The sequence below is a fragment of the Chlorocebus sabaeus genome, chromosome 29, assembly GCF_047675955.1.
Source record: "Chlorocebus sabaeus isolate Y175 chromosome 29, mChlSab1.0.hap1, whole genome shotgun sequence".
NCBI classification, from domain to species: domain Eukaryota; kingdom Metazoa; phylum Chordata; class Mammalia; order Primates; family Cercopithecidae; genus Chlorocebus; species Chlorocebus sabaeus.
In genome coordinates, this window is record NC_132932.1 from 669850 (window position 1) to 694228 (window position 24379).

Below are 24379 nucleotides of genomic sequence, written 5' to 3' on the forward strand. Positions count from 1 at the left end.
CCAGATTTCATATTGTTCAAACACACATGTTCTACAAACAATTTGTGCAGTTAACGCAATCATCATAGGGTCCTGAGGCGACATTCATCCTCCTCAGCTTACAAAGAAGATGACGGGATTAAGAGATTAAAGTAAAGACAGGCATAGGAAATTGCAAGGGTATTGATTGGGGAAGTGATAAGTGTCCATGAAATCTTCACAATTTATGTTCAGAGATTGCAGTAGAGACAGGTGTAAGAAATTATAAAAGTATTAATTTTAGGGAACTAATAAATGTCCATGAAATCCTCACAATTTGTGTTCTGCTGCTGCAGCTTCAGCCAGTCCCTCCATTCAGGGTCCCTGACTTCCCGCAACAGGGGACAACGGTAATAATGATAAATGCAATGAGCAATGATGCATACCTGCTTGCACAGACATAGACTGTCTTTAATAACAGTAATTGCCTCCAGGGAGGGCAGCTGAATTCTAGAGTTTGAGGGTAAAAGAGAGACTTACTTCTCACTTTTCACTCTTTCAAAATACTTAAATTTGTCACAAAATTAATTCATAAAAAAAAGTTTTAAGTAAATATAAGTGCTGTCAATACCCTCCAGCCAAAGACCACCAGGATCACAACTATGATCATATAAAACTGGTTTTATTTATTTGCCACAATAAGGGAGAACACACACCATGGGGATCTGCGGGGCATCTCAGTAAGAGAATGCTGGAAAGGGCTTATAGGATTTAGATTGTGTCAAGAGATTTTGAAGAGGATTCAAGGAAACAAGGCTTTCTTTGCCCTGGATTGGATCCTGCCAGGAAGCAGGGGTAACTCTCTGATTACAGTCTTAACCATAAGTATCTTAACAGTTTGAGTCTAGAAAGAGAAAGGAAAGGAGCAAAGTTAAAGGTGCTTTTGATGAAGCAGCAGCAGTCACTCTTAAGCAGGCTGGGGGAATGGGTGTTTGGTCATTTTTGTAGTTTAGATGATATATTTAGTCCATTCTCACATTGCTATAAAAACTATTCAAAACTGGATAATTTATAAAGAAAAGAGGTTTAATTAGCTCACAGTTCTGCAGGCTGTACAGGTAGCATGGCTGGGGAGGCCTCAGGAAACTTACAATCATGACAAAAGACAAAGGGGAAGCAGGCATGTCTTCACATGGCAGAGCAGGAGAGAGAGAGCAGAGGGGAGGGCGCCATACACTTTGAAACAGGCAGATCTCATGAGAACTCTATCCTGAGACAGCACTAGGGGGATGGTGCTAAACCATCAGAACCCACCTGATGATCCAACCACCTCCCACCAGGCCCCACCTCCAACACTGGGGACTAAAGTCAACATGAGATTTGGGTGGGGACACAGAGCCAAACCACATCAAATAATAATTTATTTTGCCTGTGTTCAGACATGATTACAGAGTAATGTTATTTTTGTCTTTATGCATCAAGTTAACAAAGTGACCTGGTCTGAAGGTGGTGTTTCCAGAAATTGTTTATGTTCAACAGAGCACCTTCATCTAGCTGTAGGGCCAGGCCAGCTCCTATTAACACTAAGGCCTGGCTGCCAGGGTTGCTTTTCTCTTTTTCAGTGCCTTTCAATCAAAGGAGTACAGATGTTAATTCAATTCTTTACTTTTACTATACTGCCTGAGTGGTACAGAAATTGACCTGATTTTTTTAAAATTATTGATTGAATACCAAGTAAGGATCACTTCAGCAACTTTTTGAGACACCAAAGTCCTTTAATAGAAGATATTCTAAAACTCCAGTGGGCAGGAGCTTTGAGGATGGGCCTGCTGTTGGCTGGGACGCAGTGGGGATCAGTCAGGCTCTCCAACCACCCATAGGTATGACAGTGAAATCATTTGGACTTATCGGTGGGCTGGCAGAGGTTAATGTCAGCTTGGCCATCCCATCTTCAAGAACTATTCCTATTCAAATCCAGAAGTTCCTGCTCTGGGGAGGTGAGGGGGGAGCAGCAGGGGGAAGAACTTCTTAAAGTATCATCAATGCATGAGACCAAGAAAGCAGGGGAACCTGGCATGGGGCTTTCTCATGGACAAGCCCACACTGGGAATTAAGGAATCTGATTTCTGGATAATTTCTCCCACCAGCCCTCCACACTGTCAAGTCCCTGGCCCCTCTGTGGCCATCAGTTTCCTTGTCTATAAAATGGCAAGGGGAGAGGAAAGGTGCAGGTAAACTAGACTTTTGTATTATCTTTTCCAGTTCTCTCTTCCTTAACTCTGGGTTGTAGCTGCTCCCAAGGCAGATGATGGGCAGATTTCAACCTCTTCTTGAAAAGGTTAGAGACCAGGTGCACTGGAGGAAAACCAGCAGATTTGGCAGGAAAAACACAGCCTTTATGGCAGGCATGCAGGCTTACATCAGGTGAATCCTCAAGCAGTTACACCTCCCCACAGCTGTGTCAATGCTTAACCCCAACAAGTGAAGCAAGGCAGGAATAGAACCAAGCCTCCCTGAAAGGTTTGGCAGGAAGTTAGCTGATAAACTTCAGGACAATGGGGAAGAGAAGAAAGGAGTTAGAGGAGGATTCTGGAAATGGCTCTCTCTGATGTAGACGGTTTTGTAGTTGGGGGTTGGAGGGTCCTATGATCTGAATGTAGCCCCTAAAATTGATAGCTAAAACTTAATGGCTAGTGTGATAGTATTAAGAGGTGGGATGTTTAGGAGATGACAAAGTCATGAGTGCAGAGCCCTGACGGGTGGGATTAGGGCCCTTATAAAAGGGCTTGAGGGAGTGGGTTCATGCTCTTCTGCTCTTCCAGCATGTGAGGGCACAGCAATGGGGTGCCATCTTAGAGGCAGAGAGCAGCCCTCACCAGACACAGAATGCTGGCATGTTGGTCTTGGACTTCTCATGCTCCAGAACTGTGAGAAATAAATGTCTGCTCTTTATAAATTACCCAGTCTGCAGCCGGGCACGATGGCTCACACCTGTAATCCCAACACTTTGGGATGCCAAGGGAGGCAGATCACCTGAAGTCAGGAGGTCGAGACCAGTCTGACCAACATGGAGAAAGCCCGTCTCTACTAAAATACAAAATTAGCTGGGCATGGTGGCACATGCCTATAATCCCAGCGACTCCGGAGGCTGAGGAAGGAGAATCACTTGAACCTGGGAGGCGGAGGTTGTGGCGAGCTGAGATCATGCCACTGCACCCCAGCCTGGGCAACAAGAGCAGCAAAAAAAAAAAAAAAAAAAAAAAAAAATTACCCAGTCTGCGGTATTTTGTGATAGCAACAAGAACAGGCTAAGATAGAAAGTGATGGTTTCTTTTCCTTGGCATCCCATACTTCCACCTCTTTCCTGTTAAAAGAACCCAATAAAAGAGGACACAAACAAATGGAAGAACATACCATGCTCATGGATAGGAAGAATCAATATCGTGAAAATGGCCATACTGCCCAAGGTAGTTTATAGATTCAATGCCATCCCCATCAAGCTACCGATGAGTTTCTTCACAGAATTGGAAAAAACTGCTTTAAAGTTCATATGGAACCAAAAAAGAGCCTGCATTGCCAAGACAATCCTAAGTCAAAAGAACAAAGCTGGAGGCATCATGCTACCTGACTTCAAACTATACTACAAGGCTACAGTAACCAAAAACAGCATGGTACTGGTACCAAAACAGAGATATAGACCAATGGAACAGAACAGAGTCCTCAGAAATAATACCACACATCTACAACCATCTGATCTTTGACAAACTTCAAAAAAACAAGAAATGGGGAAAGGATTCCCTATTTAATAAATGGTGCTGGGAAAATTGCCTAGCCGTAAGTAGAAAGCTGAAACTGGATCCTTTCCTTACTCCTTATACGAAAATTAATTCAAGATGGATTAGAGACTTAAATGTTAGACCTAATACCATAAAAACCCTAGAAGAAAACCTAGGTAATACCATTCAGGACATAGACATGGGCAGGGACTTCATGTCTAAAACACCAAAAGCAATGGCAACAAAAGCCAAAATTGACAAATGGGATCTAATTAAACTAAAGAGCTTCTGCACAGCAAAAGAAACTACCATCAGAGTGAACAGGCAACCTACAGAATGGGAGAAGATTTTTGCAATCTACTCATCTGACAAAGGGCTAATACCCAGAACCTACAAAGAACTCAAACAAATTTACAAGAAAAAAACAAACAACCCCATCAAAAAGTGGGCAAAGGATATGAACAGACATTTCTCAAAAGAGGACATTCATACAGCCAACAGACACATGAAAAAATGCTCATCATCACTGGCCATCAGAGAAACGCAAATCAAAACCACAATGAGATACCATCTCACACTAGTTAGAATGGCAATCATTAAAAAGTCAGGAAACAACAGGTGCTGGAGAGGATGTGGAGAAATAGGAACACTTTTACACTGTTGGTGGGATTGTAAACTAGTTCAACCATTATGGAAAACAGTATGGCGATTCCTCAAGGATCTAGAACTAGAAATACCATATGACCCAGCCATCCCATTACTGGGTATATACCCAAAGGATTATAAATCATGCTGCTATAAAGACACATGCACACGTATGTTTATTGCGGCACTATTCACAATAGCAAAGACTTGGAATCAACCCAAATGTTCATCAGTGACAGACTGGATTAAGAAAATGTGGCACATATACACCATGGAATACTATGCAGCCATAAAAAAGGATGAGTTTGTGTCCTTTGTAGGGACATGGATGCAGCTGGAAACCATCATTCTCAGCAAACTATTCACAAGAACAGAAAACCAAACACCGCATGTTCTCACTCATAGGTGGGAACTGAACAATGAGATCACTTGGACTCTGGAAGGGGAACATCACACACCGGGGCCTATCATGGGGAGGGGGGAGGGTAGAGGGATTGCACTGGGAGTTATACCTGATGTAAATGACGAGTTGATGGGTGCTGACGAGTTGATGGGTGCAGCACACCAACATGGCACAAGTATACATATGTAACAAATTTGCACGTTATGCACATGTACCCTAGAACTTAAAGTATAATTTAAAAAAAAAAAAACCTTCAGATATGCGCTGACTGTGCTTTCAGTAAGCTGTTCAGTTTACTGAAATGGCCCAGGGAACCATTTGCTTTAGATGGAAGGACAGTTCATTTTTCTCGTAAAATCTGACCCAGAACATTTGAGACCCAAACTACCTGGTGCTCTGACCGGGGTTATTGCTGAGGTTTCCAGACATCAAAGCCACACTTGGGGTGCTCAGGTCACCAGGGACCCACCATTAGCATGGACATCCTTTGTCAATTGTCTCCAGAAACCCAATTACCTGAAAAGGGACAAGAGAAGCCCCTGTATTCCTCCACTTCTCAAGTCCTCACATTGTAAAACTTTCCTGTTATTTACTTAGGGAAAAGTAAAGGGAATTTGAAGATCTGCATGTAAACTTTATAGTATTAATTGTTGCATTTAAATAATTCTATTTTGCAACAAATAGAACACTGGTTTTGAAAGACCCCCCAAGCTCTTTTTATGTGTCTAGTTAATTAAGGGTTTTCTCTCTGATCCTCCTTTCCTGTCTTCCCTTCCTTTTAATTCTCTGGTTTCTTTCGGTAACCCCAAGAGACAGCCACAGGCACTGCTCAAACCATTAATGAGAGATTTGAGACTGGGCAGCTTGAAAGCCTCCAGTGAAAATTTCTAAACTCTACCCCTTGGGGAAAGTGGACTAATTGTCATTTTGTGCATAGGAAAGATTCTGTTTCTCCCTGGAGTCTCACAGGAGCAATGGATTAAGTGTTTTGTTTTTAAATATCTTTGAGCCCATGGACTATCACTTTCTAGAGACCTTGTAGCAGATGTATTGAGTGCCCTGACTCACACCCTCTTGCCCTCATCCTGATTTCAGACATGGCTGGGGTGGGCCATTTCCTGTGGGTCTCACCTCATTGCACTGTGGATGCATCTTCCTCTTTGATTGGGGGAACTGTGAAGGAGCTGACAACCCCGGGGCAACCCTTGATAGGTGGGAGATAAGAACCCATGGATTAATGCTCCATCTGCCATCCCACACTTCCAGAGGCATTCCACACTCTTATAAGAGGTCCTAGGGGGAAGGACTTGTGGGGGCTCCCTCCATGATGCACCCCTGTAGTGGCTTTCCTGCCTCCCTAACTCTCTCACCACTCCCTCTATCACTCCTGCTCCCTCCCATATCTTGTCCAAATATTGAAAGCCTCGACCTCTGCTTTCAAGAGACACAGAACACGACAGAATAGCCAGAGGAGAGAACTGGGCTCATAGAGCCTTGGCCATCATTTTTTCATGGAGGATGGTTAAGAAAAAGACTCAGATTCAAATCCCGACTTTGCCTCTTGCAAGCTGTGTGTGTATATCCACAAATTAACTTCTCTGGAGTGAGTAGCAATTAGAAAACATCAAAAGTCACAGATAAAATGATCAGCAAGGGGAGTCATTTCACTCACTAGGGTTCATAAGAATGCTGCCTGTATAGAGGACAGCATCTTTCAGCCTTCAAGGGCTAAAGGGACAGAAACTTTAAACTTGAGTCCAGCCATCCAGGGCACACAAAACAGTCATGGCCTGCACTGCTCCTTCAGGTTCCCCCACCTGCCTCGACACACTCTCCCAGCCCTACACATGAGGAGGCATGAGGCATATTGTGGCTTGTGGCCTTCATTCTGAACTTTGACCTGTGACCAGTCCTTCCATTTCCATCCTACTCCTGTCACTCCTATACTTTGTCAATCAGCCAGTGCTTACCCTCACTATACAATTGACCAAAGGGACCATTTACTTTGGAAGGACAACTCATCTTCTCGGCAAAATCTAATCCAGGATGTTTGCTGCTGAAGTCAACAGTAAATAAACACTGCCTCAGGCATGCACCCATTTCTGTCCTCACCTGACTCCACAGAACCAAGCCTCCATAAAAACCTCACGTTCTACTCTTCAGCACAGCCATACTGTCTCAAGCCACCCTGGGACCACCCTTTCTGTTATAATTTAGCACTGGGTTCCTCACCCTGGAGCTGCCCTGACCTCCCTCCTGCTGGATAAGCCCAGCCTCACAAGCAGAACATTGGCAGGGACAGCTGGAGATACGCAGTGCTGAGATGAGTGCTCCGTTACAGTGGACAACAGGATCTCCCCCAACCACACAGTAGCCCGGAAAAAGCAAAAACAGGGGCTGAAGCTTGCACCACTTTTTATTTCAGGGTGTGGGGATAACATCCAGACAAGCATGGGTTGCCTGGGGAGTCACCAGACAGAGAACCCACGGGCTGGAATGCCATTACCCTAGTTTACCAGAATGCTTATCTGTGGCCATCCCTACACACTCTAGAATTCCCCCATAGCCATACGACTTTTTCTCTTTTCTCTTAAGGGATCAGAGATAAGGGAATTAACCTGAAATGTACAAGTAGGCAACAAAGTGCTCCCAAAGTGGAGAGTCTGCTATTCCAACTCCAGCCCCCAGAGTCTGACCCATCCTGAGGCGCTCTGCCCACACCTGAAGAGCTGTAAACTCAGTCCCACTCACTGCCTTTCATCACTTCCAGGGTTCCATTTCCTCCTCCTTCCCAGCTCCCAGACACTTCCAAGCCAACAGAAACCCTCTGGCTGTTGTTTTGCTTTTTGTTTCTCATTGATTAGCCCAGGTAATAGTCTCAGTATCACCCAAGGCTACTGGAAATCAAATAAATACTGAGGTGATTTATCTCAAGAAAGCACATGTGCATGGTTATCCACAACCAGTAGCCCCTGTGCTGGAAACATGGACTGAGAAAGACTATGGGAGAAGGAGATGGAAGACTCAATCAGTCCCAGCCCTTGTCCTCACCCTACCCAGTTAGGCCACAAGACACTGCACTCTGTCCACTTAGGGGGCTGTGAGGCAGCCAAGGAGCATGGCAGAGTGGATGAGCTGAGTCAGAGCACGAAGGCCTTCCCTTCTCTCTGTTCCACACTCCTCACTCCGCAAGGCTTGGCTCAGCTTGGACCCAGGATGGGTATTTCAACAGAGGAAGAGGCAAGAGCCCTAAGTCAAGTGCAAATCCCCCTCCACACCTCCCACATCCTCACCCACACTTTCTCCAACCCCTTCCCCTTGCTAAGGTCAGTCCTACTGTACCACATACACACGACACACACACACTTGCACACACACAAACACACATGCCACCAGGACTCCAAATACCCCCTTTGAGCATTGCTCGGCTATGTGCAAAGTCCTCTTCTCCCCACTGTGTACAGAAATGGGGCTTTCTGTCTTGGTGACGTCTCTCTGCTCTTACCTAGGAAGTCAAAGCTTTCCCTACTCTCATTGCAGGGAGGACTTCGAACTGTAGTTCCACCAGCCTCTCTGCAGCCAATCTCTCCACTCTCGGTGTCTCTCCTGCAAGCCTACAGGACATTGTCCCATCTTACATGGTTACTTTCTCTGCACTCAGCCCCTGAAGGTGAAGGAGAAGGTCATGGAGCTGAAGCAAGAGTAGCAGGGCCATGTTCACTGCCTTAGTTGTTCCAGAGCTACAGAACCTTTGAGTGAGTCACCTCTCTGGGCCTGGGCTTCTCACATGGAGAATTCAGCCTTCCATTCCTTGCTGCATCTCCTACTACACCTTGCTGTGTCTCCCCAGCTCATCCAGGCCGTAGAACCTTCCCCACACTGACTGAAGCCTCAGTGCTGAGACCTTATGCTTTTGGGTCACTGGAGAAGTTAGATCCCCACCATCCCCCACACTGGGATCCCTCCATTGGGCCACTTCAGGTGACATCCTGGCACTGAACTGTGGCCTGGACATGTCCCAAACCAGGAAGACCTTGTTATCCATTTTCCTTCATCCTCACTCCAGAGTTGATGAGTTTGGCTAAAAAAGCCCTGTGTCTATGTTGCCTGATTCCACTATAAATTCACCCACTAGAACCTGTATGGGACTCTGGGTAACTCAGACACTCTTCTGTTTGGCCCTGATTCTAAGTTGCACCTAGCCCAGTAACTGGTTCAAATCTCCCCTGGGACCCTGGGATGCCCACCACACACTGCCATAGGAGGGATTCACACCCAATTGCTGCATGAGAGAGGGCTGTAAACCAAATATTAGATGAGAATCACACACCTTGAAGTCAGGAAGGATTTTGGGGGACCCCCATTTCTCAGAAACTGAGTCTCCAAATCTTACTTCCCAGTCAGGGCAGGTTTGGGGCAACGACTCCACCAGGGGACTTACTCCAAGCAGTGATGATGGAGCAAGGATCCTCCAGCAAGGATCATGGAGGGCTGGAGAATGGAGACCTCATTTGAATTCCGGCTCTTCCTGTCTTCCTCTAGAAGCCACAGAAGCATTGACACCTGGCTCTGCTTTCTGTAGAACCCAGGCTGAGGGGTGTGCTTCCGTAAGAATGCATTCCTTCAGCAGCCCATGGAGGTGGGTGACCTGAGGCTGATGCATGGTAGTACCCACCTTCCAGGGTGGGCAGCCTGGATATAGCACAGATGTCCAGGCAGGGAGAGCTGGTTTTAGGGAGGCCCAGCACAGGACCTGCAGGTGGCCCAATTCCATGAGGAAGGAGGGAGAAAACAACTTAGACAGTGGGAAGAGAAGGAGCAGTAGGCAGGGCCAGGCACTGTTCAGCCGGAAGACCCTCCCTGCTCAACATCCAAAATCGTTTTGGAAGTAGGGACATTGAGGAGCTGTAAAAAGTGGTCTCTGAACCAGTGAGAAATCACTGCTCACCTCCAAGTGACTGTATTCCTCTTCCTTTCCATGGAGTTCCTGGAAAGGAGTGGGAACCTGGCTGCAGAAGGCCAGGAGGAGGGAGGTGATGCCCGGGGGGTCTCAGGCAGGTCCCTGGCACCTCCAGAGATCTTCTTGTATTTGTCTTTTATCTACTGCAGGGCCTGGGCCACAAAGGAGGCAAGTCTGCCATGTCACCCCTTCACCCTTTGGCTGCTGAGTCATAGGAATGCCTGGAGGAACCCAAGGAAGAGGCCAGAGCAGCCTGACTGGGGGTGGTTAGAAAGATTTCAATAGTTCAACCTATCAGGGTTGCCCCACTCTGACCTGGCTGTGGCTCCCCTGTCAGGCCACATTCAAAGGAGTAATTAAAGAGAATGAAATGAAGGAATCATAGGTGGGTAAGATTAAAGTAACCAGCAAAGGTTAGTGAAGCACCAGGAACCAGCAACAGTGATTCCCAGCATGAAGGGACCAAGTGGGGAGCCACTTGATGGTTGAGGGGGTGTCAGTGGCCTCACAGGAGCTATAGTCCTTGGTGGACACAGCCACTGCCTTCAGGAAGGGGGCCAGGGAAACATGTGACCTCCCCAGTTCTACTCCTGAGTGAAAGCCTGAAAGCAAGGGAGCCTCCATGATGCAGTATAGAGGTCAGCCCGGCACCACGCCAGGCAGAGAAGGGTGGGGAGTGGATCTGGAGGGCCAAAAACACATCCAGACTCTGGTCTTGTCCATTACTGTAATATTTCTTCCCATGTCTTGAGGATCCCAGAGGTGCATTTATCCCTTCACCATTAACCGTGCCACCTGTTCAGATCCTGGTCTTCCCACTGAAAGACAGCATTCCTGTAACCCAATTTGTTCTTATGTTTAATGAGTAGGTCTCAGCTCTGATGGCACCTCCACCAGCCTCATTGGAAGCCATGGTCCTCTGTGGTCCTGTGATGCTTTGCATATGATGTGCCTACCCTGGCTTGCCCACCACCCCCACACCCTCAACTCCTCTTCTCTACTCCTTATCTTTTTTATTCTGTACTTACTAACACTACATATAATATGTTTGTTATTTATTACAGTCTCTCCTGACTAGCATGTGAGCTCATAGGGCAGCAAATTTTGTTTCGTTCATTGCTATACCCTAAGCTCCTAGAACAGTGACTGGCACAGAGTGGTAGTCAATAAATGCATCAAACGAATAAACATGTTCTGCCTTATTTTCTGATGAGTGTTCTGCCTTCTGTCTTCCCACCACACTGAAAGACCTGGAGGGAGGTTTGGTCTTATTTATGTCCGTGTTCTCCAGGGTGCCTGGCACAATGCATAGCTTGTAGTAAGATGCACAAATGCTTTGTAATTGAGCTATTCACTCCATAAGGACCTGTCCCCAGGTGGTGTGGAGAGGAGGCGTTGTTGAAGGACTTCCATGAGACCAATGCTGGGGGTCAGCTTGGAAGTCTTGTCTCAGTTCCTCCCTCTGGACTGGTTCAGGACAACACTTATGGGTGACAAGAGGGATGCTCAGGGCCACAGAAAACTTGAGGACCACTGTTCCCCCTCCACTGGGCTGAGCTTGGGTATGCATGTACAGAGGGTAGTGCCCCCGAATATGACTCAGGACAATACACAGAGCCCTTTCCAGACAGTCGTGTGTTCACCCCAAGAGGAACTTCAGCTCTGACTACTCTCTTCTAACTGGAACTACACACAAGATTTGGTATAACTGTTTTCTCTAGGTTCTCAAAGGCCTGTGTGGCCCAGAAAATGTTAAGAAGTACCAGCCTGGAGGACCCCTGGGAGAACCCCAGAATCTTTCCACCGTCACCCACCACCACCTTGCTGAGCCCCCAGCAGGCCCAGTTCAGATAATGGAGCACACACAGAGCCTTCTGCAAGGCAGCACACTCACTCCCACCTCCGTGTGTCTGCAACAATCTCAGAGCAGCTGGCGGTAGAGGCCTCTTCCCACCATGCTGCCCTGGGCTCTACCCTTGACAGACGCTTCCAGACTTGAGGATAAATTTGAGTTTATTTTAGGAAAAAAAAAAATGCTTAAAGCACAAATTACAGAGAGGAGGAGCTGAGATCCTTCAGAGGCCTGAGCTTCTACTCCTTTCCCTTAAGGTTCCTCCAAAGCAACAGCTCCATAAAATCCTTCAGCTCCCCAGCCCCACACCGAGAACCCCACATGTTGATTGAATCAGCCAAATCTACAATAGTCATGCAGATAAGTCCTAAGGAGAATACTGAAGGGTTTTTCTTCTCCCTCGAGCCCAGCATGAGTAAGTCCCCAAATTTCTAGTCTAGCAGAATGGCAGACCCTGTCTCCAGATCCAAAGAATCACCTAGACACCCCCTCAGGCTCCTGGGCCTGGGGCCACAGCTGCACAGCCACCCCCACTCCCCTCAGAGCCGAGAGGAGAAGCCTGCCACTGCGATGTTCTCCCCGGTGATGTAGCTGGCATCTGGAGAGCACAGGAAGGACACGACTCCTGCACAGTCCTCCGGCTCTCCAATCCTGGATGGAAGGAGGACACAGTGTCAAGCATCTTGTACTCTGATTCTGCTGCTCTGGGGCTCACGGATGATAGGTGGGAGTGGGCTCTATGGGGAACAAGGTGGACGCAACAGGGCTACTTGCACCCTCCAGGGCCATGTGGACTCCAGATTTCAGCAAAAAAGAATTGTCAGATGACAGGGAGCGGTCTGCTCTTGCAATAGACTCAACTGCTCCTGCCCAGCCACACACAGACCACCAAATCTCCAAATCCCACTTGCCTCTGCATCTGAAGACACTCCCTGAGGTACTTGAGGAGAGACTCATTCCCATGTAACTGGGGAAAGGGAAGAAATGAAAGAGTCAGTGCTACTAAAACAAGGAGATGGGCAGGGCCCCGGGAAGGCCACCAGGCAGAGCACCTAGGGCAGGTTTGCCCTTCTCAAAAGAAGGAGCATCTTCTCAGGATGGATGGACTGCACCATAGCTGAGTTCAGAGAACAATGAAGACCTCAGTCACAAGCATGCTGACCTAAGGATTCAGTCACCCCTTTATCCCTTAGTCACTGGGCAGGGTTCCCACTTAGCCAGACTGGGAGATGGAGGACACACCCAATCCTCACCACTTTGCTGAAGTCAGTCTTGATTACTCCTGGAACCAGGCAGTTTACCCGGATGTCCTTGGGGGCCAGCTCCAATGCCAGTGTTCTAGTGAGAGCCAGCAGTGCTGTCTTGCTGACATTGTAGACACCCAGCTCCTGGGAGGGGAATTGAGAGAGTGATTAGGATACAGGAGAGCAGGGGAAAGCATTGGTTGGATTTCTCACCTACAGGGATCTCACAGGCGCAGCAGCCCTCCCACCCACATGGAGACAAGCTCAGCCCAGGGCAGCAGGAGGATGGTGGGGGTCTTTCTCAGGCACTTTCTCTGTAAGGCTCTGAGGAAGAGGACAAAGTTGCCCCTCACCCTACACCACTGAGGAGCACAAGGACCAGGCACTTACCATTCTTGGAAAATAAGCTGCAACGGAAGAGACCAGGGTGACAGCACCCTTCCTGAGATGAGACAAACACAAGAGAAGCTGAAGCTAAGAGCTTACCACTGATGGTGATACCATCAGGCGGTCACTAAATGATGTAACCCTCACAGAAGCAACACAGGTCCTATTACTATCCCCATCTCAGAGTTCAAGAAACTGAGACTCAGAGAGGTTTAGTACCAGCCAATACATGGCAGAGCTGGGATTCCATCCCTATTTCTCATAAATACAATGTCCATGCTCAGAACCCTTCTACGCTGCTTCCTCTCTTGCCGGGTGCTTGAAGGAGAGGGCAGGGTGGATTTGGTGAACAGGCATCCAAGGCTGATGGTGAGTGCCTATCCATGGGCAACCTCTAAGGAGCAGATGGGGTAAGGGAGACCAGAAGTGACGGTCAGGAACTTTCCTTCTACTGAAGACAGCCCCTAGCCAGTTCCTAAGGGTGTGTCTGTGAGGAGTACAGTCAGATCTGCAGGACCTAGAACACAGGCAGGGTCCCTGGAGACCAAGCGCGGGCATGAGGAAGGCTTTTTCCTATGGAGAGGAATGGGGCTAACCCTGTCATTGGTTTTAAGTTGGTAAGAACAGAGAGCAGGTAAGGTAACAATGACCAGCCAACAAGGTCAAGAAACTAAAGCATAGCCTTGTACCAAACCTGCTGATGTCAAGGCCAAGGAGACTATGCCTGGGCCCCTGGAATACTGCTCTCATCCTGCAGCCACTGGAATTGGGAATGGTAGCCACACAGAAGGTGAGGCAGGACAAGATAAGGGATGTGGAGATCCCAGAGAGACCTCTTCTATCCTCCACCCACTACCGGCTGTGCTACTGACTCTACTTTAGTGCCCAACTCCGATCCCCAACTCCCACTGGTCCCCACCTCCACCCTGTAGTACCTCTTCTCCATGTAGGGCAGCAACTGGCTCAGCAGCAAGGCTGGGGACTTCACATTCACATTTAGGATCTGAAATCAGAGCAAAACATGGATGAGGGCAGAGACATGGTCAACCCAGGTCCTGATCTCATAAGATGCTTGGAGCCCTGTAATTTGTGCAGCAGACCCAATTTGTGTGCAGGTAAGAGAAACTAATCCCCCTTCTGACTAGTGCAAGAGGTATTTCCAATTTGCTAATGGTTTCATAGGCGTGCAGGCTAAGTCACAGGCCTGTGAGCAGAGCCCTGAAAATGTGAATTGTTCAGGACTGACACGAGGAAGGAAATGTTCAGGCCTTTCAAAGAAAATGGGGACTGGGGGCAGTGGGTCATGTCTGTAATCTCAGCACTTTAGGAGACCAAGGTGGGAGGATTACTCAAGGTCAAAAGTTCAAGACCAGCCTGAGCAACATAGTGAGACCCTGTCTCTACAAGAAATTTTTTAAATAATTGGCCTGGTGTGGTGGTGCACACCTGTAATCCTAGCTACTCAGGAGGCTGAGGCAGGAGGATCCCTTAAGCCCAGGAGTTTGAAGCTGCAGTGCGCCATGACCATGCTACTGCACACCAGCCTGGGTGGCAGACTGAGATCCTGTCTCTTAAAAAAAAACAGCAACAACAAACTGTAAGCAGAGGCCTCTGGAGAAAGACTGAAGACAGTCTGATGGAGGGGAAGCAGGTGCTAGAAGCAAGGGAGATTTCTGGAACAGTCTTTTTTCTCTCTCTGAGCTTTCATTTGCTTGTGCTCTCACCTTGTCCCCATAGAATTTAAGGCATCTCACAATGCAACAGCATAAAACAAATCAAATAGGTACAATGTGTGAAGAAATGGAGAAAAGGAAAAATCAGTGCAGAAAAATAAGAAAAAGCAAGAGTGAGGTTGGTGCCTACAGTTCACAGCATGTGATAAGGACTGAGCATTTACTCTATTATTTGGTTACCAAAACGCAGGCTGTGAAGGCCTACACACACCAGATTGTCGCAGACTTGGCTCTGAGCTTTCCTGCAGCCAATACAAACAGGGAGACAAAACAGAATTGCCATTCTGGGAGCTAGATGTCTATGCTGATCCTGCCTGTGACTAAAGTCAGAATCCAGGCTAAGCCACACAGGTCCTGACACTCTGGAGGATCTGTCTGGTGGGTCTGGGAACAGGGGAGAAGTGAGAGAGGAAGTGGCAAGGAAAGATGCAGAGGCAGAGCCTGGGAGCTAAGGCACAGCGCCAGGTGGGACTGACATGGCACCAGGAACCCCTCCTGCAAGGATCTGTCCTGATTCAGGTCATCTGCATCCTGTATCTCTAGGGAATGAGACTGCACATCTGCAACTGACCAGGACTGTTCAATGTTTCTTCCACCCCCCGATCTCATGCCCACTCAATCCCTTGGATGTGGGCTGGGGAAATACTTAAGCTGAATGTTGCTGTGACCCATTTGACGGCACGTTACCAGTGTGGGGGATGACCCCCCATGACTGCAAGAAGTGGCCCAGATGTCAGAAGAGGGTACCACCCTGAGGTCCCTAATAAGAAGGAATTGAGGATTAGGCTAGCTGTAAGGGTTTTCTGGACAAAATAGACCCCAACCAACCCACAGGATATCTGTCCAAAACTCCATGTGCATAAGGCTGAGTGATGGGCTGAGGTAAGGCCCCTCCTAGACTCAGGAACAAAACCCATGCCAAAGAAAAGGTGAGACTCCCTCCCTTGATGAAGAAAACTGCCCCATTAGAAAGTAGGAGAGAGTAGCTCTGTGTGCCAAGTAGTCCTGAGCAGAGAACTACCCATGAATCTGAAAGAGGGTGCATGCTGGAGTCACTGGGTAAGGAGAAGGATGGAGGTGATGTGGTTTTGGTGGTTTAACAGATTAGAGGTTTTCCTAATGGTGAAACCTGCTAGAGCGAAGGGGGGGTCTGCCTGGAGATGGCCTCAACACTGGCTCAAAAATAAGATGAATGGTAAGGAATTCTCCTTACAGGACACCTACTGAAAACTGCATTTAGTTGAAAGCAGAGCATCTGGTAAATTCTAAACTCATGTTGTGACAATTTCACCTCTGAGGTGATGGCAGATGTGATCGGGGACGAGTCATCAATGATTTCTGTCCAGTGGTACAGAATCGCTCACTGAAGGCCAAGTCCTTGGAGAACAGGGGAGAATCCGAGAAAGTAAGGTCAGATTGTTGGCATCTGCCCTCAGCTTCAGGAGGGAAGACTGCAAACAGTTTCGAGAAAAAGAGTCATGATCCTGTGAACTGAGATACCAAACAGGAAAATGATTCAGAAGGGTTAGGAGACTGTCAGCAATAAAATCCCAGCTATAAACTCACAAATGATCCTTTGGAAGCATTAAGAATATAGCTAAAGAGCCTGGGGAAGCAGCTCAGCAGGGGCTGCAGGGAGCTCAAATTTCAGATCATCTCTGAGGATGTAGCCAAGGGCACCCAGCCAAGGGCAGATAGAAGGGAGGGGCCAGCCTGAAGATGATGTTGGCAAATGAGAGTGCAGGAGCTAAGGAAGGCAGAACACACTAAGGCCAGAAGGCAGGAAACACTTTGACCCAGTGCTTAGGGCAGAGTGGGGAATGCTCACAGTGGCAGAAAGAATGAGATTCATCACCATGCATTCTGACAGAGAGAACAGGGAACAAAACATGAGAGTGAAAGGAACATAAGTCATTGGGGAACAATTAGGCCCAAGATGGGCTTCAAGGCATTTTACAAGGTCTCTCCCAGTCCCTTGTGGACCAGGTGGCAGAATCCTTAAATGGACTGGCAGCAGGCTGGGATGTCTAATCCCCCGGAATGCTGATGGCTGGATCTGGTCCTGACAGCAAGTTCGTGTAGACTCAATGAGGAGCCCCCTTCCAGGAGAGAGTGAGTCTCTGCAAGAGGCACAGGTCACCAAAGAAAAACACAGTACCTGTATCTTCCTCTACAAAAGGGTGCAACACACAGAAATGCTTGACTTTTACAGAGAGACTCTGACTAACCATTCACAGTTGTATCCCTAGAGCCTGGAATGGTGGTGCCTGGCACACAGCAATAAATATCTGCTGAATGATTAAATGCAAAAAGGATGAGAAGAGAAAAGAAAGTGGAAAGTGTAGGGGCCAGATTTAAGAATCAACAAGCCAGAAAGTAGCATCCAGGCACATTTTGGGAGACACCTAGCCAGGCAGGACTACCACCCAGGGCCTGCTTCTCCAATAACCTCTGGAGGGAAACAGAGAGTCTTGGTGGGCACAGGCATGCTGGAGTCCAGTGCAGAGCTGGCATCGGGACCTCAGCCGCCTCCCGGGGGCAGGCCTCTCACCTTGTCCCAGATCTGCTCACTGGTCCCCAGAGTGCTCCCCACCAGAGGGTTGACCCCTGCACAGCACACCAGGAAGTCGACGCCCCCACAGTGCTCCAGGGCCTGCGGAGAGAGCTTGGGTGAGTGTGCAGATGGCCTAAGGAGGGCTCTCCCTCCCAGGGCAGTCCAGGTCATAGGGCCTTTAGGCAAAGCTTGCAGAGCAGATGCTTCAGCCAGAAATGGTTACAAGGCTCCTGTGAAAACCAAACTCTCCTGAAGGAAAGTGACCTAGGTGTCCCAAGGGCAGGCTCCTGGGGCCAGGCACTGAGAGAGGAAGGTCCCTCTGGGGACCTCCCTCACCCCTTCAGACTCTTCCTCCACAATGATTCTTCCAGGGCCTGGGGGTGGGGTGAGGGTCCTCTCACGAACAGGCCACTTTCCCGAGGGACCTTCTGGACAGCAAGGTCAGCCTGGGCAGTCACGGTCTCAGGACATATTCTAGACCCCCTCCCAGGTCTGAGCAGTGAAGGAAAGGTTCTGCATTTTCCCCTCTCTGTGTCCTTCCACCACCTGCCCCCTCACTGTGGCCACCAGCCGCTCCCGGTCCTCAGCCTTCCCCACGTGGCACACAATGCCTGCCACGCTCAGTCCCTCCCTCTGCAGCTGGGCCACAGCCCGGTCCACGTTCTGCTGCTTCCGGCTGCTGCTGACCACGTGGGCCCCGTCCTGGGCCAGACGCCGGGCGATGGCAAAGCCGATCCTGGATGCAGAAATGGAGGGCACAAGTCAGCCTCAGCCTCTCCCCACTGTCCTTCCTCTACCCAGTTCTGGAAATCAGCAAATAAAGCTGGGTCTTGCTTTGAAACTCTGAGTCCTTGTGGAAGCCACAAGGACCCTGTGAGGGGTCAGGACCCATGGGCAATCCAGCACTCACCCACTGGTAGACCCTGTGACCACGGCTACCCGTTCAGCCAGGATGCCCTTCCGGTCTATCCCAGTGCTGCTCATCCTCACAGAAAGCCTAGCACAGGGATGAAACCAGCCCCACTGGCCCCGGGCCACTGCTGACAGCATGGTGGTTGGTGTCTGCGATGCTTCCTGCTGAATCAGGCCTAGGGCAAATAATCAGTTTCACTTATCACTGATGCCTCAGTGAGCATGAAAGTAATCTACCCTCCTCCTTCCTCCAGACAGACAAGGCCAGCAACAGAGAGTGGCAGAGAGTCAGGTTGGTTAGGGTAAATTTCAAACATGAACCTCAGGTCAGGAAAGCAATCCATGAACACTCCTAAGCTATAAAACTGGGGAAATTATTCACAAATTAAAATGTGAGACTCAACATTCGGTAGACAAGGGTGATTTTTCCATTCATTGCATAGCAAACATTGAGCACTGGCAATGTGTCAGGCACCGGGCAGTAGAGGTGGGGACACCCTAGTAAACCACGGACTCAGCCCTGAACCCCACCCATGCACCTTCCCAGTTAAATGAGGATGCCAGGCACCAACAATTATGCCAGTAATTAACTGCTTCTGTGTCTGGAATTGGTGGGTTCTTGCTCTTGCTGACTTCAAGAATGAAGCCGCAGACCCTTGCGGTGAACATTACAGTTCTTGAAGATGGTAGGTTCAGAGTTGTTCGGTCCTCCTATCCAGAGTTGTTCATTCCTCCTGGTGGGTTTGTGGTCTTGCTGGCTTCAGGAGTGAAGTTGCAGACCTTCACAGTAACCTTCACAGTAACTTAACAGCTCTTAAAGGCAATGCATCTGGAGTTGTTCTTTCCTTCCGGTGCGTTCGTGGTCTCACTGGCCTCAGGAGTGAAGTTGCAGACCTTCACGGTGAGTGTTATAGCTCTTAAAGGCAGCACAGACCCAAAGAGTGAGCAGCAGCAAGACGTATTGCGAAGAGGGAAAGAACAAAGCTTCCACATAGCGGAAGGGGACTCCAGCTGGTTGCCCGCTGCTGCCTCAGGTGGCCTGCTTTTATTCTCTTATCTGGCCCCACCCACATCCTGCTGATTGGTCCATTTTACAGAGACCTGATTGGTCCATTTTACAGAGAGCTGATTGGTCCATTTTACAAAGAGCTGATTGGTCCATTTTGACAGAGTGCTGATTGTTGCATTTACAAACCTTTAGCTAGACACAGAGTGCTAATTGGTGTGTTTACAATCCTCTAACTAGATACAAAAGTTCTCCAAGTCCCCACCCTATTAGCTAGACAGAGTGCTGCACCCTTGCCTCTCCTCCTAGACCACAAGGAGGACCAAGAAAAATCGGATTTAGTGGCCCTTACTGATGCATTCTCAAAAACCTGTTAGAGTCCTAAGCATTCTCCTGTTAGTATTGGGAACTTACCCATGTCCTATAATGATGTTATGCCCCAAAAATGAATTGTAGGGCCATACCCTGAGGGAGGAAAGGGATCTCCAGGGTTGGAAGAGTGACACCTTTTGTCCTCACTTATATGACTAGGAAGGATACAATTTCTGAGACTCCCCATATCCTAGTTTCAAGAATAGCTTTTGCTGGGCCTGCTTGTCTGAGGAAGGATCCTAAAATCCAAGATAGTCCCCCCTACAATGGGGCTTTGGGCAAAAATTATATCTTTCCGATTGGTGAGCCCAGATGCCTAAAGAAGGTAACAGAGTCCTGAAATTTATACTAGAAATCATTATTATAGGAGAAACTAGAAAAGCACCAGAGACAGGGAGTGGTTTTTTAGAAGCAGGACTAGCCTTGGAGAAGAGAGGCAAGAGGAAGTGTGTCTGGCAGCCATTAGGACCCAGGGGACAAGGGTCAGGATAGATAGGACAGATGGGCGAGTCTCACTTGAGCGACATGACTTTGAGAGTTCTGCTCGTGGCTGCAGGGTCAACCAACTTGTTGGGACCCCAGAGCTGAATGGCTTTCCTCTCTGTCGACCCTCAGCTCAGCCCAGAAGTACAGGAAAAGCAGAAGCTGCTTCCAGGCAAACCAACGTTCCCAACTCCGAAGAGTTGGGGGTTGTTAAGAGAGCCCTTTCCCAGAAAGCCTGACACCCATGTCTTTAGTCCACCAGCCATGCTAGTCGCTTTTAACTGGCCAACAGGTGCCCGTTATTTAGCCCCCAAACTCTAAGGAAAAATAGGACAGAACAGGAAGTGAAAGGGGTCTGATGGTACTCACCACTTGGTGATAGTCTCCCAGCTTGGTGATAGGCAATGGTCTCACCACTTGGTGATAATCTCACCGCTTGGCAATAGGCAATAGCCCCTTTGTGGTAGCCAAAATGTGTCTGGAATTGGTGGGTTCTTGATCTCACTGACTTCAAGAATGAAGCCGTGGACCCTCGGGTGAGTGTTACAGTTCTCAAAGATGGTGTGTCCAGACTTGTTCGTTCCTCCTGTCCAGAGTTGTTCGTTCCTCCCAGTGGGTTTGTGGTCTTGCTGGCTTCAGGAGTGAAGCTGCAGACCTTCACAGTAACTGTTACAGCTCTTAAAGGTGGCACATCTGGAGTTATTCATTCCTTCCAGTGGGTTCGTGGTATTGCTGGGCTCAGGAGTGAAGTTGCAGACCTTCGCAGTGAGTGTTTCAGCTCTTAAAAGCAGCACGGACCCGAAGACTGAGTAGCAGCAAAATTTATTGAGAGGAGCGAAAACACAAAGCTTCCACAGCATGGAAGGGGACTCAAGTGGGTTGCCGCTGCTGGCTCCAGTGGCCTGCTTTTATTCCCTTATCTGGCCCCACCCACATCCTGCTGATTGGTCCATTTTACAGAGACCTGATTGGTCCATTTTACAGAGAGCTGATTGGTCTGTTTTACAGAGAGCTGATTGGTCCATTTTGACAGAGTGCTGACTGGTGCATTTACAATCCTGTAGCTAGACACGTAAGTTCTCCAAGTCCCCACCAGATTAGCTAGACACGGAGTGCTGATTGGTGCATTTACAAACCTTTAGCTAGACACAGAGTGATGATTGGTGCATTTACAAACCTTTAGCTAGACACAGAGTGCTGATTGGTGCGTTTACAAACCTTTAGCTAGACAGAAAAGTTCTCTAGGTCCCCACCTGACCCAGAAGCCCAGCCAATTTCACCTCTCAATGACACTCTCCGTGGGACTTTGCAGCACCTAGCCAGGGCACTCTGGTAGCCCAGAGGGAGCTCGTCCCCCAATCAAGCCCAGCACGTGCCAGCCTGTGCTGGTTCTGGGTGAGTGCAGGGCTGAGCCCATGCCCACCTGGAACCTGCGCCAGCCCGTGAGTGCCATGTGCAGCCCCAGCTCCTGCCCACACCTCTCCCTCCACACCTCCCCGTGAGCAGAAGGAGCCAGCTCCGGCCTCAGCCAGCCCCAGAGGGGACCCCACAGCACAGCGGTGGGCTGAAGGGCTCCTTGAGCATGGCCAGAGTGAACGCTGAGGCGGAGAGTGAGTGAGGGCTGCTGGCACATTGTTACTTCTCACTTCTAGCTGAAAAAGCGAAACCAACAGAAACTCTCATTCAATGCTGGATACAGGGTAAGTACAATTGAAAGGTGACAATGTACTAGGAGCCCTCACTCTCAGTGCCTCCTCAGCCTTGGTGTCCACTCTGGTGGCACTTGAGGAGCCCTTTAGCCCACCACTGCACTGTGGGAGCCCCTCTCTGGGCTGGCCAAGGCTGGAGCCAGCTCCCTCTGCTTATGGGGAGGTGTGGAGAGAGAGGCATGGGCGGGAACTGGGGCTGCACGCAGTGCTCACAGACCAGTGCGAGTTCCTGCAGGTGTGGGCTCAGTAGGCCCCACACTCAGAGCAGCCAGCCGGCACCGCGGGCCCAGGGCAGTGAGGGGCTTAGCAGCTGGGCCAGCAGCTGTGGTGGGTGCACCAGGTCCCCTAGCAGTGCCAGCCCGCCCCTTGCTCCATGGCACTAGGTCTCATCAACCGCCCAGGGGCTGAGGAGTATGGGTGCATGGTGTGGGACTGGTGGGCAGCTCCACCTGTGGCCCTGGCATGGGATCCACTAGGTGAAGCCAACTGGGCTCCTGAGTCTAGTGGGGACTTGGAGGACTCTTGTGTCTAACTAGGGGATTGTGAATGTGCCAATCAGCAGTCTGTGTCTAGCTCAGGGTTTGTGGATACACCAGTCAGCACCCTGTGTCTGGCTCAAGGTTTGTGAATACACCAATCAGTGCTCTGTGTCTGGCTGACCTAGTGGGGACTTGGAGAACTTTTGTGTCTAGCACTCTGTGTCTAGCTAGAGGATTGTAAACACGTGGGTTAGCACTCTGTGTCTAGCTCAGGGTTTGTAAATACACCAATCAGCACTCTGTGTCTAGTTCAGGGTTTGTAAATACACCAGTCAGTACTCTGTATCTAGTTAACCTAGTGGGGACTTGGAGAACTTTTACGTCTAGCTAGAGGATTGTAAATGCACCAATCAGCACTCTGTGTCTATCTCAGGGATTGTAAATGCACTAATCAGCACTCTGACAAAATGGACCAGTCAGCGCTCTGTAAAATGGACCAATCAGCTCCAATCAGCAGGATGTGGGTGGGGTCAGATAAGGGAATAAAAGCAGGCTGTCCAGCCAGCCAGCAGCAACTGTCTTGGGTCCCCTTCCACATTGGTGGAAGCTTTGTTCTTTTGCTCTTTGCAATAAATCTTGCTGCTGATCACTCTTTGGGTCCATGCTGCCTTTATGAGCTGTAACACTCACCACGAAGGTCTGTAGCTTCACTCCTGAAGTCAGCGAGACCACAAACCCACCCACCGGGAGGAATGAACAACTCCAGATGCACCACCTTTAAAAGCTGTAACACTCACCATGAAGGTCTGCAGCTTCACTCCTGTCAGAGACCACGAACCCACCAGAAAGAAGAAGCTCCAGACACATCTGGACATCTAAAGGAACAGACTCTGGACTACCATCTTTAAGAACTGTAACACTCACCGCGAGGGTCCGCGGCTTCATTCTTGAAGTCAGTGAGACCAAGAACCCACCAATTCTGGACACATAATCACTTTGGGAAATGATTTGGCGTTATATGGAGAAGTTGAAAATATAGATCTCTGACTCTGTAGAGGGAACTAGCATCCTGCAGAAGGAAGGTCATGTGTGCACCAAGAGACTGTACACACACGTTCACAGAAGCCTGCTTAGAATGTTCCAAACTGGAAACAAGTCTATATTAGTTTGTTTTCACACTGCGATAAAGAACTACCTGAGGCCAGGCATGGTAGCTCACACCTGTAATCCCAGTACTTGGGGAGGCCAATGTGGGCATATCCCTTGAGCTCAGGAGTTTGAGACCAGCCTGCGCAACATGGTGAAATCCTGTCTCTACAAAAATTAACTGAGTGTGGTGGTGTGCACCTGTAGTCAACTACTCGGGAGCCAAAGATGGGATGATTGCTTGAGCCCAGGAGGTCAAGGCTGCAGTGAGCTGATATTGCACACCATACTCCAGCCTGGGAGACAGGGCAAGACCCTCTCTAAAAAAAAAAAAAAAAAAAAAAAAACTACCTGAGACTGGGTAATTTATAAAGAAACGAGGTTTAATTGACTCACAATTCCACAGGCTGCACAGGAAGCAAGGCTTGGAAGGCCTCAGGAAACTTACAATTAGGACAGAAGGTGAAGTGAAGCAGGCAGGTCTTACACAGCTGGAGCAGAGCAAAGCAGGAGGTGCTACACACTTTTAAAAAACCAGATCTCATGTCAACTCACTATCGCAAGAACAGCAAGGGGGAAATCTAACCCCCCTGATCCAATCACCTTCCACTAGGCCCCCTCCTCCAACATTGGAGATTACAATTCAACATGAGATTTGGGCAGGGACACATACCTAAACCATATCAAAGTCTATATGCCTATTAATGGTGGAATGGATAAACAAATCATGTTGCATTTCTATAATGGAATACTATACAAT

At 48.8% G+C, this 24379-nt stretch overlaps 1 protein-coding gene across 1 annotated transcript; it reads right to left on the reverse strand.

Moving 5' to 3' along the window:
- Positions 1-11737: 11737 nt before the first annotated feature.
- DHRS2 (dehydrogenase/reductase 2) lies at positions 11738-21169 on the reverse strand. The gene is made up of 9 exons (XM_037987521.2): positions 20655-21169; positions 18423-18600; positions 18071-18248; positions 17510-17611; positions 14161-14228; positions 13229-13280; positions 12848-12982; positions 12506-12561; positions 11738-12245 (listed from the first exon to the last, which is right to left on the reverse strand). The coding sequence occupies exons 2-9, from the start codon at positions 18560-18562 to the stop codon at positions 12134-12136; spliced, it is 843 nt and encodes a 280-aa protein (XP_037843449.2). The 5' UTR covers positions 18563-18600; positions 20655-21169; the 3' UTR covers positions 11738-12133.
- Positions 21170-24379: the final 3210 nt, after the last annotated feature.

Coding starts and splice junctions, on each gene's coding strand:
- DHRS2 (XM_037987521.2), bottom strand. CDS start 18,562: ATGCTGTCAGCAGTGGCCCGGGGCCAGTGGGGCTGGTTTCATCCCTGT. Junction 13,281..14,160: donor CTGCCCTACATGGAGAAGAG/GTACTACAGGGT, acceptor GTCTCATCTCAG/GAAGGGTGCTGTCACCCTGG. Junction 12,562..12,847: donor AGACTGACTTCAGCAAAGTG/GTGAGGATTGGG, acceptor CCCTTTCCCCAG/TTACATGGGAATGAGTCTCT.